General features: G+C 40.7%; 1 protein-coding gene and 1 long non-coding RNA gene across 4 annotated transcripts; one reads left to right on the top strand and one right to left on the bottom strand.

Moving 5' to 3' along the window:
* Nucleotides 1–3,311: 3,311 nt before the first annotated feature.
* LOC307017286 lies at nucleotides 3,312–7,973 on the bottom strand. 2 transcript variants are annotated; one of them, XR_013802116.1, is made up of 4 exons: nucleotides 7,607–7,973; nucleotides 5,923–6,117; nucleotides 4,398–4,558; nucleotides 3,312–3,989 (listed from the first exon to the last, which is right to left on the bottom strand). It is a non-coding gene; the product is annotated as an uncharacterized lncRNA (long non-coding RNA). The 2 variants fall into 2 exon arrangements; XR_013802117.1 differs by having other exon boundaries at nucleotides 3,325–3,571; nucleotides 7,607–7,964.
* A 2,487-nt stretch (nucleotides 7,974–10,460) lies between these two features.
* On the top strand, nucleotides 10,461–14,307 carry LOC307014551 (uncharacterized protein). 2 transcript variants are annotated; one of them, XR_013801254.1, is made up of 4 exons: nucleotides 10,461–12,225; nucleotides 12,335–12,467; nucleotides 12,689–13,524; nucleotides 13,830–14,307. XR_013801254.1 is itself a non-coding variant. In XM_079642528.1 (4 exons), the coding sequence occupies exons 2-4, from the start codon at nucleotides 12,450–12,452 to the stop codon at nucleotides 14,032–14,034; spliced, it is 342 nt and encodes a 113-aa protein (XP_079498654.1). In that variant the 5' UTR covers nucleotides 10,840–12,225; nucleotides 12,335–12,449; the 3' UTR covers nucleotides 14,035–14,307. The 2 variants fall into 2 exon arrangements, 1 of the variants encoding a protein (XP_079498654.1); XM_079642528.1 differs by having other exon boundaries at nucleotides 10,840–12,225; nucleotides 13,406–13,524.
* Nucleotides 14,308–16,045: the final 1,738 nt, after the last annotated feature.

Genomic DNA, 16,045 nt, shown 5'->3' on the forward strand with positions numbered 1-16,045 from the left:
ACAATGTTGATTCTTCTCTCAGAACTAGCTAAATATCGGTCTGGGGTAGAGATCTTCAGAATTGGTTTGGCATCTTTTGTGTCAATTCGTGGCACACAACATGTCTTGTGAATAAACCATCAGTTTGCCATCAAAGTTCCTGCTCTCCTCGTGTCTCTCTGACTCCTGTTTCCATTGCTTCAGAAGTTTCCATCGCATATGAAAGATTTTCACATGTTTGTAAATTATTTTGGTTTCAGTGTGTGTGTTTCACATGGGTGAACAGTATATTTATATGTTATGGAATGAAATACAATGTCAGATTAGGGGAAAGTTAGGGGAGTGCATGTTAATGTGTCTGGAGGTGGCGTGTTCCAAAAGTGTTTGGGTTTGTCTGCCGTGTGTGGGCTGCGTTCCATTTCAAATTGCCGCCTGTACAATGTATGCACCAGTCTGTGATATGCCGATGTGCAGGCCCGCCCCTCCATACACGCCGATCACACAGACTGCGTCTGCCTCTCGCCCTCATCTTGTGGAGGGAGCCTCATCTGATGCGCAAATGCGGCGCAATTGAGCGCGCCACAGTTTCTGCTGCGAGGCTCCACTAGCTGTAATCGGCTTGGTGTGTCCAGGGTTTACACACCACCCCCCCGTCGACGCTCGCGAGGGCCTCATCACATCACAGCCCTGCCGATGTGATATAATGTATAGGACCTTTTTCCTCATGGGTGTCATTCACAACAGACCAATCATGACAGTTTTAGAGAATGAGTTTGTATGGATACACTTAAAACATATTTGTATTTGTCTTGGCTTCAGCTCACTGATAACATAAGAACACAAATAGGCACAACACTTACATAGATGTTTTTTTTATATGTATTTTATTACTCCAAAATAGAAAAAAAAAAGTCAGCCATATTTAACTGGAAAAGTTTTCCTTTGGCTCCCAGGAATTTTTCCACTTCGCCCCACTGTAAAACAGAAACAGTCAATCAATCAATCAATCAATGTTTATTTATATAGCCCAATATCACAAATGTTACATTTGTCTCAATGGACTTCACAGTTTGTACAGAATATCAGTATGACAATACTGACACAGCAAAAAGTATTACTTTTTGGAATATGTAGTTCTACAGTATGTTGACAATGCTATTTCAAATGAGAAGATATACTAAGTCACTCAAAAATATCATGATGAAAGTGCAGTATAATGTATATATTTATATATAACACGTACATCATATATAATACAAGGTACATTTTTTATTTCAAAGTCAATGTTTCATTTGACCAATTCTTTGAATTTGCTGTCTTATCAATGCCCAAACATACAGCACTAAACTTAGACAACTGCCTGCAAGACTGCACACAGAAATAATACTACTTATTACTACTAACTATACTTATAGTATAATTGTTAAGAACAAATGTAACAAGTCAGTAATTACAAAAGAGATCAAATACCATCCAGCCTCACATATCAATCATTTAACCTTCAGTGATATTGATCAATGATAAACTCTATTGTATATTTTAATTTCTATTTCAATGTAGGCTACTTCCCTGCTTATGTGTTACAATCAGACAACGTTTCTAGGGCGCGATGTCTGAATGACGAAGGGCAGAGAACTTGGATGTCTTACTTTATGGCGCAAACGTCTGATAGAGCCATTGATGACATGGCTCCCCACCCCCATGTGATCAACTAAATTCAATTTACTGCTGAGGAACCCAAAATGTTTAAGTTAGTGATCTCAGGGTTGATGAAGTTGGTTGGTAAGACTACTTTGTGGCCCCTGTTCTGCCAGACCCATCAGCTACACTGAAGGAAACTTCAGATTAGATACATACCATCCAGAGCAAGACTGCCACTGCACCAACACCTCGGTATGGCCCTGAGTAAAGAAACACAGATTTTAGGTAAACTTCATTTTTTTCAAATGTCATACATGTAAATACAAAAAGTCCAGTGAAATCAAATGATAATTTGAAATAATAGTAGGTACGATTAACTCAAACATATGAAGGACTGTAACATAGTCAATAGCATTTTCCCCATCAGTTTAATATTTTGGAATACTATTATTATTTTAAAAAATATTTGTACTGCCAAGAATAGGAATTCACCTACAAAGGATTACAAGAAAAAATGTAATATACAAATAAATGGCTGGACATGATGCATTAATGCGACATGAAGCATTACACAAGTACCTCAACCTTAAATTAATAATAAATTATTGTTACTGTAATTTCAATATTTACATTAGCAGTCATGCTTAAGACTGAAACACTCCTTTTAAACAAAGTATACGAAAATCCAATAAGATAAGACTTGGTTCCACGGAAACATTATTGTCATTGTTTATTTATTTAAAAATATTTTCTAAACAAACCTCCCTCATTCGTTCCCTCAGTAGTTTTTTGTAGGGGAAAGTGTCTGACCCTTGATGAATGGGACATTCTGCAAGGAATTAAAAGATGGTAATAAGTTGAAGTTCAGCAATAACCTCCTAAACATTGCCTAACATCACATTGTGCTCAATTAAACTGTTCAAAATGGCACTGAGACTTTTGATACTGCAAAGTCTTAAACAAAACAAAAGGTGGTGTATTCTAATTGTACCGATGATTGTTTTCTCTCACTTTAACTAATTCAATGTGCAAAATCAAACACAGTTTCAGTCGATGTAAATAAGATAATTACTAATTAACCCGCACATACCATTAATTGCCACTTTATTCCTCGTTGGTCTTCTTTTCTGTGAGGAAGACACTGAGGAGAGAGCAGGAGTCAGGCCGGAGGAGAGAGCAGGAGTCAGGCCGGAGGAGAGAGCAGGAGTCAGCCCGGAGGAGAGAGCAGGAGTCAGCCCGGAGGAGAGAGCAGGAGTCAGCCCGGAGGAGAGAGCAGGAGTCAGCCCGGAGGAGAGAGCAGGAGTCAGGCCGGAGGAGAGAGCAGGAGTCAGGCCGGAGGAGAGAGCAGGAGTCAGCCCGGAGGAGAGAGCAGGAGTCAGCCCGGAGGAGAGAGCAGGAGTCAGGCCGGAGGAGAGAGCAGGAGTCAGCCCGGAGGAGAGAGCAGGAGTCAGGCCGGAGGAGAGAGCAGGAGTCAGGCCGGAGGAGAGAGCAGGAGTCAGGCCGGAGGAGAGAGCAGGAGTCAGGCCGGAGGAGAGAGCAGGAGTCAGGCCGGAGGAGAGAGCAGGAGTCAGGCCGGAGGAGAGAGCAGGAGTCAGCCCGGAGGAGAGAGCAGGAGTCAGGCCGGAGGAGAGAGCAGGAGTCAGCCCGGAGGAGAGAGCAGGAGTCAGGCCGGAGGAGAGAGCAGGAGTCAGGCCGGAGGAGAGAGCAGGAGTCAGGCCGGAGGAGAGAGCAGGAGTCAGCCCGGAGGAGAGAGCAGGAGTCAGCCCGGAGGAGAGAGCAGGAGTCAGCCCGGAGGAGAGAGCAGGAGTCAGGCCGGAGGACACAGGAGTGAGGAAGAGAGTGAACTCAGTGTCAGTCTCGGTGGTAAGAGGTACAGACAAGTCTGATCCTGGGTCTGCGGCCATTTCTGCCTGTGTGGTACAAGGGCCCTCAGGTTCAACTGCCAAAGTCACTATTGAGAAGAAAAAAAAGTAGACGCATGGTGAGTAAATGACCAAGTATAATCCGCCATATACATTTATAATCTGAGTAATTACAGCTAAAAATGAAACAGCGGAACATCAGTGATTCTGTGTTACAATGGCGTTTGTTAGCAACCAGGAAATGACACCACTAAGGACAAAGAGATGAGAATGCTGCGTGGGGTCTGGGTGCCGTGTTGGCGGGACGTTGGGGGGCTCGCTGCTCCGCCCTTTGAGGCTCGAGGAGCAGACAGTGTGAGCTGGATTACTGGTGTTGTTTCCTGGTTGCTGTGTGGGGTCCGCGAGACAGCGAGGAACTCAGCCTGAGCGCACACACACACACACACACTCACATCCAGGCTGTGAGTGTGAGTGCGTGTGTGCGTGAGGAGATCCACGGAGCCTCGGCTGAGAAAAGATAAGGCTGAGTGAGTGTGTGTGTGTGAGCCGGTACGTCACTATGCCCGTTACGTCACTATACTCAGGAAGATTTTTTTTTGAAAAAGAGCAGCATAGACAGATATTTTCTGTGTTAGAGTTTTACTCGCTACAGGGTGTACTTTGAGGGTTTGTGACTCTGCAGACCGTTTACATGCAGGAAAAGCTTCATAACACACAAGGGGACGGGTAATAACCAGAAAAGCATGACATGGGCCCTTTAACTGACAAAACAAGACATAACGACATATTTGTACTACTTGGTAAACAGTGATTCACATTTTTTTACATTTAAAACCAGATAACTGGGCAACTAATTTACAAAAAATGTTAACAGATAAATTGCTGAAATATAGCATGCAGATTTGTATACTTTACCATTAATAAGGCTTTCGTAAATCCTCTTTATGGTAACAAGTGCATTGTTACCATCTTCTGTCTCGATTTGCCATGGACAGATGCAATCGGCAAAAACCATTTGTGCCTCTCTTGGCAAGAAGGAGGATGGGACGCCGATCTAACATTTTCCATTTGTGGAGCTGGAACACAATGGACACAAAAAAACAAGAAATATTATGTACACAACAGTTCTAAACATTTTCACACACCTAAAGCCATTATAACTCCATTTATTTTGCCTAAGTGAAAAATGCACTGATGTGATACGTGTGCACATTGAGGAAGGCACCCCACAATTAACCAGGTGTGATTTTAGACCCCTTTTAGGGGAGCCCCTAAAAAAGAACTGTAAAAAAAAAAAGAAGTTTATCGAGCTCGGGTTCAATTTGAGTTTTTTTTACATGGGCATAGTTATTTTTATATGGGTTAGGGATGCCAGCGATTATTCTATTTTTCGAATATTCGTTACAGTCTCCATAATCGAAAATTATTTTTAAAATTCGATTTTATTTATATATATTTTTATTATTATTTATGTATTTCTTTTTTTTCCTGGCTTAGTTTCAATTCGGCGGCGAATAATCAATTAATATTCGCCAGGGCTGTCCGATTTTGATCATGGTCAGTTTCTGGCATGCCTAATATTTGTCCATTTAATTCTCACATTCAGATATCTGAATAAGCTACATTTAGCTTTGAAACATGTCAGCAAGCTATAACCTATATCATTTCAGGTTCAAAGTTCCGCATTAACAGCACTTCAGATGTAAAGCTGGTGTTACAGGGGAATTTTTAAAGGACTGTTCGAACACGGCTCAAAGTCAGAGACTCTGGTAAGCTTAATGAAAGTGCTTTTAAGGGCCTCTTTATTAATACTAACTCTTTCCAGGTCTTGATTGTCTTTCAAGCACTATATTAATATGGGCTGGTTTTGATTCACTGACATTCTTGGTTTTACCATTTATTCAAAAATGTATATGATATTTCATTTATTTTACTTTTGGAAACCATAGTCACATAATTATGTGTTTTCTATACTATGAAGTTCCAAAATAAAATATAAAACACCAAAATGCAGGTTTTTTTGTAAGATATAATTAGAAAAACATGTACATTGAAGCTCTGATTCTAGGAATTACCACTGGCCTGAACTATGTTACTTCTGGTTAAGAAATAATGTTTTACTAAAACTGGGTGCTTGCAAGTACAAACACTATCTAACATCAGTTCGAAAAAATGTGTTATGCCTTTACAGCTTTAAATACAACGGTGACAACAATTTTGCTTAACACATTACATGAAGTGCAGTAATCGTGCACTAGTCTGTACTTCTCACATAAACTTACTTAAGAAATTAGGATTATTTTTAAAAAGTAAATGAGGGCGACTGTTGGAAAGTATAAATCAATTCAGTAATTTAACAATTTGTATAAAAAGATTAAGATCAGGGATTATTTACACACTTTTTTATGATAACTGACATCTGCAAGAGAAAAAAGCTTACCAGTAAATGTGTCGAGTCATACACTTTGTTGACACTGTGGTTTTTCTTTTGCGTGGCCTTCCACTCCTGTGCAACCTTTTCTTTTTGCTTGGAGAGTTTCTCTTTGTAGGGTTGGATGGCACCACATTGTTTGCATTTTTTACTTGCTACTCCTATGCTTTCCCTGCATGTCTGGCACACTTTTTGAGTAGGCATCTGTAACAGAAACACAGATAATGTCAGGGAATACCAAAAATAAGAATACTATACTACAAATGTTTACAGGATTCATGTATTTTATTATATCGTGAAAAATCTTGTTAAAACAATGAACTCATGTTTTTTTATCTTTTAGATAGGATGAACAAAAATCACAAGAGTAAGGAAAACAATGTTATACAGAGTCAGTCACATGTTTAAAGTGACTGTTATGAACAACCCTAATCTGTCAATATCTGGTTGATCCAAAAGTTGATGCTCCATCATCACAGAAAATAATACTAAAATCATCATTACCAGGGGTGTATTGCTAATTCTATAAGTTCTGCACGTGTGCACGCGCAGTTGTGGCTTGTTTTGAAGCTTATGTAACTACTGTCAATTAACACTCCAGCCAGAATCAACAAAGAATGGTCATTTATTAAGTCTGCATTATTGAATAAATGTGTGATTCTTACAGTAAATCCTGCACACAGCTGCGTGATAGTTAAGTGATCAGTGAAGGACCTTTATAAACTAACTCCCTCCTGCTGAGGTACAAAGGTTACTATATAAAAAGTGTGCACATGTATTTAGTATCCTATCCATGTGAATATGTTTTAAGTGGGGGTGGACCTCATGTCCTCTAGGGGGGTCCGGAGGCCCCCGTGAAGTTAAATGCATCAATCTTGTGCACTTGAGGGCAAAATTAACTAAATCTATGGATACATCTGTCAACACCCATATGAAACTTAACTGTATACATTTCAATAATAAAAAAAATGATAAGAATAATACTTTTTAAAAATGTATCTTTGTGCATATTTAACTATTTACTGTTTTGTTTTTTTATGCATTTGTTGTATGTCCAATAGTATGAATTGTAATGATTTCATCGATGTTTTAGATTCATTCGATTTTTTTTAGGGTGCTGTGTGACGTTGAACCTGCGACCTGCAACCTGTGACCTATGAACCTGTATTTGTATACTACCAAAGGAGCTATTGAACCTAAGAACTTGAATTTCCGACTCCTATTGTGGAACATTACAATAATATAAAAGTGACCAAACTGTTTCAGACCCACTGAGATAACTTAGACTAAAGTTAACTGTGTAAACATTACATTAGGTACATTAGCCTCTTAGCCTATCCGTTATCATAGCTAGCTAGCACCAGATGCTAACAACCATCCCCGTTTTAGGTGCCGGAGCGGTGTTCCGGCAGTATTACACCCCTGGTCACTCTTCACTTAATAGATAAATAGTATTTAATATAGTTATAAAGAATGTGACGTTTGATAACATTTGGATCAACCGCATGAACCGATGGATCACATAACTTCCATGCTCACGTTAACATTAGCTGATTCTACTTTTGGCTAATTTAGCTTTGCTATCATTATTCCTAGGTAAACATAGTAATCTTAGTCACTGTACTAGACGACAAAATAAAACAACATAATACATATCCCAAAATGAATATACTTTTGATATCTGACTACTCACGTTTATTAGCTTGTCTGGGAAATAAATGGATGTTGTCTGATGCAGTGACGAGTCCAAAACCCCGGTAAGTTAGCATTTGACCACTTCCGGTTCCCTCGCGTCAGAACCAATGAGATTTCTCCATAGGATTTGGGAAAATAGCTCGAAATAAGGTCTGTGGTCGACACAAATTTAAGAGACGGATCACGTTTTGTTCTACGACAGACAGCCGTGATTTTTGAAGAGTGTACGTGTCTGAAAAACGATGGTTGTTAACTGAAGTTGTCGAGGACGTTGTACGTCATTACGCCGCCTCCCGTTGATTTAAAACGCGCCCGTGGGTCGTAAAGGTATACAGGCTGACGCACCCGTTGATTGAAAACGCTGCTCTGGGTCGTATTAATGGGTCGGAAAACGAGGAAAACAATCGACCTATTTGGTCGTATTAGTTGGAGGACTTGTTGCAGCGAGGAATGTCCAGCAAAGGGTCGCCAATGCAGCAAATGCAAGAAGCCCAACCACTTTGCTAAAGTGTGTAGGTCACAAACACAGCAGCCACAGACGAGATATAATCCCAGAAAATTGCATACCATCTCAAGCAGTGCAGAACAGTCACTAGAAGAACTCTATATTGATGCTATCATAAAAGAGCATGAAAACACAGATAGAGAACAGGCATATGCAGAAGTAGAAATAGGAAAAGCGAGGAACAAACTGAAGTTTAAAATGGACACTGGTGCTCAGACTAGTATTATACCAGCAGACACATTCCGCAAGATATATGGAAGTGTAATACTAGGCCCCCCATCAAGCAAACTCTCAGATTGTGGTGGGCACAGGATAGAAGCAGAAGGAACATGTAGACTGACATGTAAACACGGTGAGAAAACAGCCATGGTAGGTTTTGACATAGTCCATACAAAAGCTCCACCTCTGTTAGGCTTAAGAGCATGTCTAGATTTAAACCTAGTCAAAATAATACATGTAGTTGATGCAAAGCCAATAACACACACAACCATGATGGAAGAGTTTGCTGATGTGTTTAAAGGCATCGGACTGTTTCCTGGAGAATGCAGTTTCCAACTCAAACCCTCTGTACCACCAGTGGTATGTCCACCTCGACGCATCCCATATGCTCTGCGTGACCGGCTCAAGGATGAGTTGGACGACATGGAAAAACTGGACGTTATCCAAAAAGTCACAGAGCCAACTGAATGGGTTAATGCACTAGTAGTGTTGGAAAAGCCGAAAACAAATAGGCTGAGAATATGCCTAGACCCCCGCGCCCTGAACAAAGCTATCCAAAGACCCCACTATCCACTCCCTACTCTAGATGATGTCACACCAAAACTGGCTGGAGCACAGTATTTCAGTGTACTAGACGCCAGATCTGAATACTGGAATATAAAGCTCACACACGACTCACCTATGCTAACCACGTTCAACACGATCTACGGCAGGTACCGTTTCAAGAGACTGCATTTTAGAATCATATCTGCACAGGATGAGTTCCAGAGGAGAGTGGATGAGGCCTATGAGGGGCATCCAGGCTTTGCCGCCATCGTAGATGACATCATAGTCTACGGCCGCACCAAAGAGGAGCACGACGCCAGCCTGCGTGCCATGCTGGAGAGAACCAGAGAAAAAGGCATAAAGCTGAATAAGGACAAGTGCAAAATATGTGTGCCTGAGGTAAGCTATTTTGGGCACAAGCTGACAAGAGAAGGCATCCGCCCTGACCCGAACAAGATTAAGGCCATCAAAGAAATGCCTAACCCACAAAGCAAGGCAGAGTTGGAGACCATACTGGGCATGGTCACTTACCTTTCCAGGTTCGCCCCGAAAATGTCAGAGGCAACAGCTCCACTCCGGCAACTGTTAAAGGAAAACAGTGAGTTTGTGTGGGACTCAAATCATGATGCAGCCTTCCAACGAATAAAAGACATCCTAACACAGGAGCCTGGCCCAGTACTCACCTACTTCGATCACACAAAGGATGTGAAGTTACGAGTCGATGCTTCCAAACAAGGCTTAGGAGCTGTCCTGCTCCAGGAAGAGAAACCAGTCGCATACGCATCAAAGACACTGACTGAAACTGAAGAGAACTATGCTCAGATCGAAAAGGAGCTATACGCAGTGCTCTTTGGATGTAGGCGGTTTCACCAATACCTGTACGGACGACAGGTGATCGTCGAGTCAGATCATAAGCCACTTGAGTCAATCATGCGTAAGCCCTTAGCAGCTGCACCACCGCGTCTGCAACGCATGATACTGCAGCTACAGAGATATTACATCACTATCGAGCACAAACCAGGAAAACAAATCCCTGTTGCAGACACTCTGTCCAGAAAGCCACTTGAGTGTTACGACCGCTCCATGAGTGAGGGCATAGACTACCAAATACACACTGTGATCAGCAACGCTCTGGTAAGCGACCGCAAAATGGCAGAGATCAGAGCTGCTACAGCCAAAGATGAGCAGCTCTCAGTGCTGAGACAGGTGATCCAAGCAGGGTGGCCCGAAAAAAACTAAAAATGTCCACCTGCAGTCTCAGAGTATTGGAATCATAGGGATGAGATATCAGAGACAGATGGCATCCTACTGAAAGGAGAGAAAATCATCGTGCCACACTCACTCAGGGCTGAAATGCTTTCACGCATTCACACAGGGCACTTAGGGATGGAAAAGTGCAAACAACGTGCAAGAGATGTACTGTTCTGGCCAAGGATGGGTCAGCAGATAGAAACACTAGTAGGGACTTGCAGCACCTGCCTTGAGCGACGCAGCTCACTCCCAACAGAGCCTATGATGTCACACCCAATCCCAGAACAACCTTGGCAGGTAATAGCCACTTATCTGTTCACATGGAACAGTACTGACTATGTAGTTGTACTGACTATTATAGTAGGTACTTTGAGGTAGAAAAACCAGCCTCACCTCCTCAGTAGTCATCCAAAAGCTGAAGGCCATGTTCGCTCGATTTGGAATACCACAGACACTAGTCAGCGATAATGGACCTTGCTACAGTTCACAAGAGTTTAAAGCTTTTGCTTATGCATGGGACTTCAAGCATATCACAAGCAGTCCTCTGTATCCACAGAGCAACGGGCTAGCAGAAAAACCGTTCAGACTGCCAAAGCTCTCATGGACAAAGCACACGCTCAGAGAACTGACCTGTACCTCAGCTTGTTGAAGTATAAAAACACACCAGTGGATGGTTTGAAATCGCCAGCGCAGCTACTCATGAGCAAGCGTCTGCGCTCCCTCCTTCCCACCACTGAAAAGCATCTACAACCAGAGCTTGCCTGTCGCAGCACCGTTCACAGCAGGAGAGAACAGTGCCAAACACGACAAAAACAATATTATGACAGGAATGCCAGATCACTGCCTGCACTACCAGTGGGAGCCACGATCCACTTCCAGCTTCCAACAGGGACATGGAAACCTGCAACAGTAGTCGAGCCAGCAGGTACCCAGAGATCCTACAACATCTGCACGGACGGAGGTCACATGTTTCGGCGCAACAGGCGTCACCTTCTACAAACGTGTGAGAGTGACACAGATCAGGAGAATCCATCAGACGAGCAGTTGGAGCCTGAGGACACTGAGACATTGCAGCAGGACACTGAGAAACAAACAGGCCCCAGAGAGCAATCACACATTGTTTACAATAAGATCACAAGATCAGGCCGCATAGTGAAGCCAAGAGATGTGTTAAACCTGTGGAAAAAAGAAAAAGAAATGTAATTCTGACAGTGCACTTTGATTGAATCTGTGTATTATGCAACACTGACAATGCACTGTGAATTTTGTTTGTTTAGAAATTGAATTCAACAGTTTTGTTTCAGAAGCAGTACTACATGCTCTATTATAATTATTTCTGGGCAACTGTTCAACAAGATAAGTTAAACTGCAGAAGTACTAAATGTTAATGTACCAGCCTTATAATATTCCCTCAGTGATAGAGTAATCACAATTAGTAGATATAGTGCCTCAAGACGTACATTTATTTTAAATACCTATGGTTATAATTTGTTATGGCAGCTATACTGTTCTTTTCTAAAGAAGGGGGATGTAACATCTTGGTGAATACAAGATCTTTGATTACAGAGATCACGTGGATGACGTGATGTATGTGTGCATGTTACGCGCCAGTGGAAATAAAGATGAACACTCGGAATGATAGAAGTAGTCCGCTTCATCTGTTTATGTAGACACTTACATGTCCATAGAACAGAATATTACACTTCTCAGCAAGTTAAAGAATTTCTTTGGGTTAAAGGGCGACGTCAGACTGCAGTACATGGACCAAGACTTTGGCAACGACTTCATCAATCTGAATTCCACCACTCAACTTCAGGATTTGGGAACAATCAAAGTGATCCACCAGCAAACAAATACACCTTTAAACATTGCCACTGATACCACATCATCGTCTTCACTTGAGTGTGATGGCAATGTTTCGTTGGCATCAGATGACACAATAATCTTCTCATTCCCCGAATCTGTGTCCTCTCGAGCCAAACAGTGGCCAGCGGACTTTCCGATTCCTCAATTTTCATATGACAAGGAGCTGCAGCTAGTGAAAGGGAATTCTGAGTTTAATGGAAGTCACAAAATGTTGACTGTCAGCTCCCGAAGCAAGTCTGATATTCTGATAACATTTTCAAATGTTAATTGCATACAGACTGAGTTCGATTGAATTTTTATGAATTTACTCACTGTCATTTTTGTATTATTCTTTCATAGATCAATGCAGAGTTCCAGAGGATAATGACCATTCCTCTTGAGGAGAAGTTCATGGCCCAGTTGGACATTCACTCAAGTCAGCTAATCACAGTAATCCTTGCCAAAGGATGACATCATGGACATTTTTGACCAGGTAAATCTGCATTATCAAATGAGTCCTTGCTAGCTAAAAGGGATACATTTTGTGTATCCTTTTATAGATGCACGGGGAGGGCAACCGTTGTTTTATGAAACTCTGTAACTAGGACTGTCCATTTGTTTCTAAATAAAGTGAAGGATTTTAGCTGTAAGAGTAAGGAAATCTGCCAATAGACATTTTGAAAAATAAAATTAACCGAAATAATGTTGTCCTAGACTGAAGACATTCATCTTCGGAGGGAGTGTGTCCTGAGAGCCCTCATTATCTTCGTGGGAGAAGATCCAGATGAGCTGATCAAGGAATATCTGCAATTTGCATGTCAGCACAGCTTGTCAAAGGCACATGTGCTAATACATATTAGATTGATATTAATGCTGTAAAAGGGAAATTTCTCTACTAAAATAACACCTGTCCGGTTTGATTATATTCATAATCTTGGACATTTGACATTATGTAAGTTTAAAGCACCTTTGTGGTTTTCCAACTCCTCATAGCACTTGAACACCACGTTCACATTCACCCATTCATAGACTGATGGACCATGCCACCTGCTCATCAGGAATAACTAAAGCATAGCATCGGAATTTGGGTTTTTAGTAATTTTCCACAGTATACCGCGAAACACAACATGTATATTTAAAAAGTAGTCCTAGCATGTTTTTAAAAAAAAAATACTCTTTGTTGAATGTTACACATTTTAACACAAAACACAGAACAATGCATGACATTTTTGTATGACGACCCTGAAGTAAGCTGCTGGTTCCCTTGACAAAAAGCAACTGGATTTCTCCATAGGATTTTGGAATATTGTAAAAATTGGCGGATATCATTTGTAATTGAATTTATTAATGTGTTTAATAAATTCTGGCTAGGACAACCACACAAACGGCAGCAACTTTCCCTCTGCTTCATTCTTTTCTCCTGTTCAACAGGCTTATTATCTGATTACCGGCTCTGCACAGCGGACTTGTAACACTAGCAGCAGTGGAGATGGAGCATCAGAAGCTGGAGAATACAGCAACAACAACAACACAGATCCATTTGAAGATAGGTAAATGTAAATATTACAGTAAAAGTGTACTTTCATTGTGTGGGTGTAACATAGTTAGTTAGTGAGAGAGAGAGAGAGAGAGAGAGAGAGAGAGAGAGAGAGAGAGAGAGAGAGAGAGAGAGAGAGAGAGAGAGAGAGAGAGAGAGAGAGAGAGAGAGAGAGAGAGAGAGAGAGAGCTGTCTCACCTCCCCATTTTATTTTGAGTTGTGCATTGTTATTTGTGCTTGAGAAACATTCCACTTGAACTTTAGATTTTAATGAACTTAGTAGTAGTTATTGTCTTATATTTCTTTCCGATTTCACAGCTGCCTGGGCCTAGCAGCAAGATCCTCCTTCTGTGCCTGCACCCAGGTCAAGATCTACCGTGGCTCAAGGGACTTTACCAGAGCCATACCCAAGGACCATAGGACCAGCATCACTACAGCGGCCTCCACCTCCATCTGTGCCTGCCACAAGATTAAGATACACCTCGGTACGAAGCAACCCAGCCAGCAAAGAAGTCTCTCCTAGCAGACGTACCTCCCAGACAGCCGCCAGCATCAACCTGGGACAATCACACCTACCTCCCTCCGTCACAGCCACCAGCAGCCCATGCACCATCACCCCCACCTACACAGCAGCCAGACCCACTGTCCTGGAAGACAGACCATTACACTGCTCCCCCTGTCTTTACATTTATAATGAATAGTTGGTTGAGAAAGTTCTGATATTGTAAATATTGAGATTTTACAGTTTCTTATGTTAACATAAATAGTTGGTTGAATAAAAATGTTTAATGCTCAATTTTGTATTTGTACACATCATCACATGAACCTTGGTATGGAATATGAATCAGTCCTGATGTAACTTTTCTGTGGTGAAAGTAGAGGGATGGAAATATTTTACTCTAAATCATAATTTATACATTTTCATTTTAGACATGAACAACACATTTATATAGGCCTATAGTGTAATAATTCATATATTTCACTACTTTGCAGAACCAAAGACTTTGGTGAAGCAAATCTCAAACACCAAAAAAGTGGATGACATGAGTACATCTGTGTTTCACAACAGTTTTGAAGTTTTCCAAAAATCGGAATTCTAAGCTTGGTATCTCATAAGGTGAGTGACTTTGCATTTCTAGCAAGACCAGAGACTACTGAACATTTTGACATGTAACACCATGCCATGTTATAAGAAGTACATTTAAAAGTTGATTTAAGGAGACATCTAAAAATTTAGAAAATATCCTTCACTTCACACTCCAGAGGGTTAAGGAAAAGGGTAAGGTGATTTTATTTTAAAAGACAATGAAGGCAGGTTATATTGATTGATATATTTATTATATTGAAAGGCAAATGAATACATAGTCCCATGAATCTGGAATAATGTACAATTCACAGCCTCACAATATTAGGAACTTTTCATCTACAGATTGCTTTGGTCTGGCTTTACTCTTCACTGATTGGTTACAGAAACTTTGAACTCATTGGCTATGGAAATGAGAAGGAGGGGCTCATCATCATATGAAAAACCGTGATTATATTTATTTGCATTGCAGTTGATATTGAGGTCCAAACGCAGTAGGAATAAATCAGGTCATATTACTGTTGTGAGACTCAGATTAGGTTGATGATTACATTTTTTAACTATAAAATTGTAAGAGAATACATTTATAAAGTAACCGTCTCAACCCTGTTTATATATATTCCACCAGATCTATCTTCCACTTGACATGGTGATGGGACCAAGAAGGGGTGTAGATATACACAAAAAATCCAGTAGATGGCGTTATCTGACCAATGATATCCCTCAATGCTGAATGAAGAGCAAAATAGCAATGGCTCTAAAACAGATTGTTTTAGTGACAGGAATAATTGCAACACATGCAAATATAAGGGCAACATTATTTCACATAGCATAAATAACTATTTTGAATGCGACGGGAATCAATTGCCTGAAATAGCAGACTTAAAAGGGCCCTATTGTGCTGATGTTCAGGATCATATCAGTATTTAGTGCCTACTGTGGCATGTCTCCATGTTCAAAAGCTGTTTATTTTTCTCATACTGCCTCTTTTCACCCTCTGTCTGAAACCAGAGCCCAGTCTGCTCTGATTGGTTAGCTGGCCAGCTCTGTTGTAATTGGTCAACCACTTAGAAATGTCCCGCCCTTAAGATACAAAAGTGTGCCCATTATATACAATTGACCATGAAAAAAACGGCAAATTTACAAATTACAGCAACAGTTAAATTATAATGGTCTTCAGAGAGTTGGTGGGAACAGAAGCACATTTATAAATATATGAATAACATATGGGCTGTTTTCCTCAAATTGAAATCACGATATCTTCTTACAAAAATATATTATCCTACAAATGTCCCTTGTGTTCTTATGGCTTGAAAGATCGTCTTTAAATCAAAATAGTATTATTATTATGTTTAAACATCTATAAAATAATAATAATATTATTAATAATAATTATTCATTTCTTGTTTATTAAGACATTTTTAACTTCATGCATTTTATCGTTTATTCT

The sequence above is a fragment of the Notothenia rossii genome, assembly GCF_949606895.1.
Source record: "Notothenia rossii genome assembly, chromosome: 8".
Taxonomy (NCBI): Eukaryota; Metazoa; Chordata; class Actinopteri; order Perciformes; family Nototheniidae; genus Notothenia; species Notothenia rossii.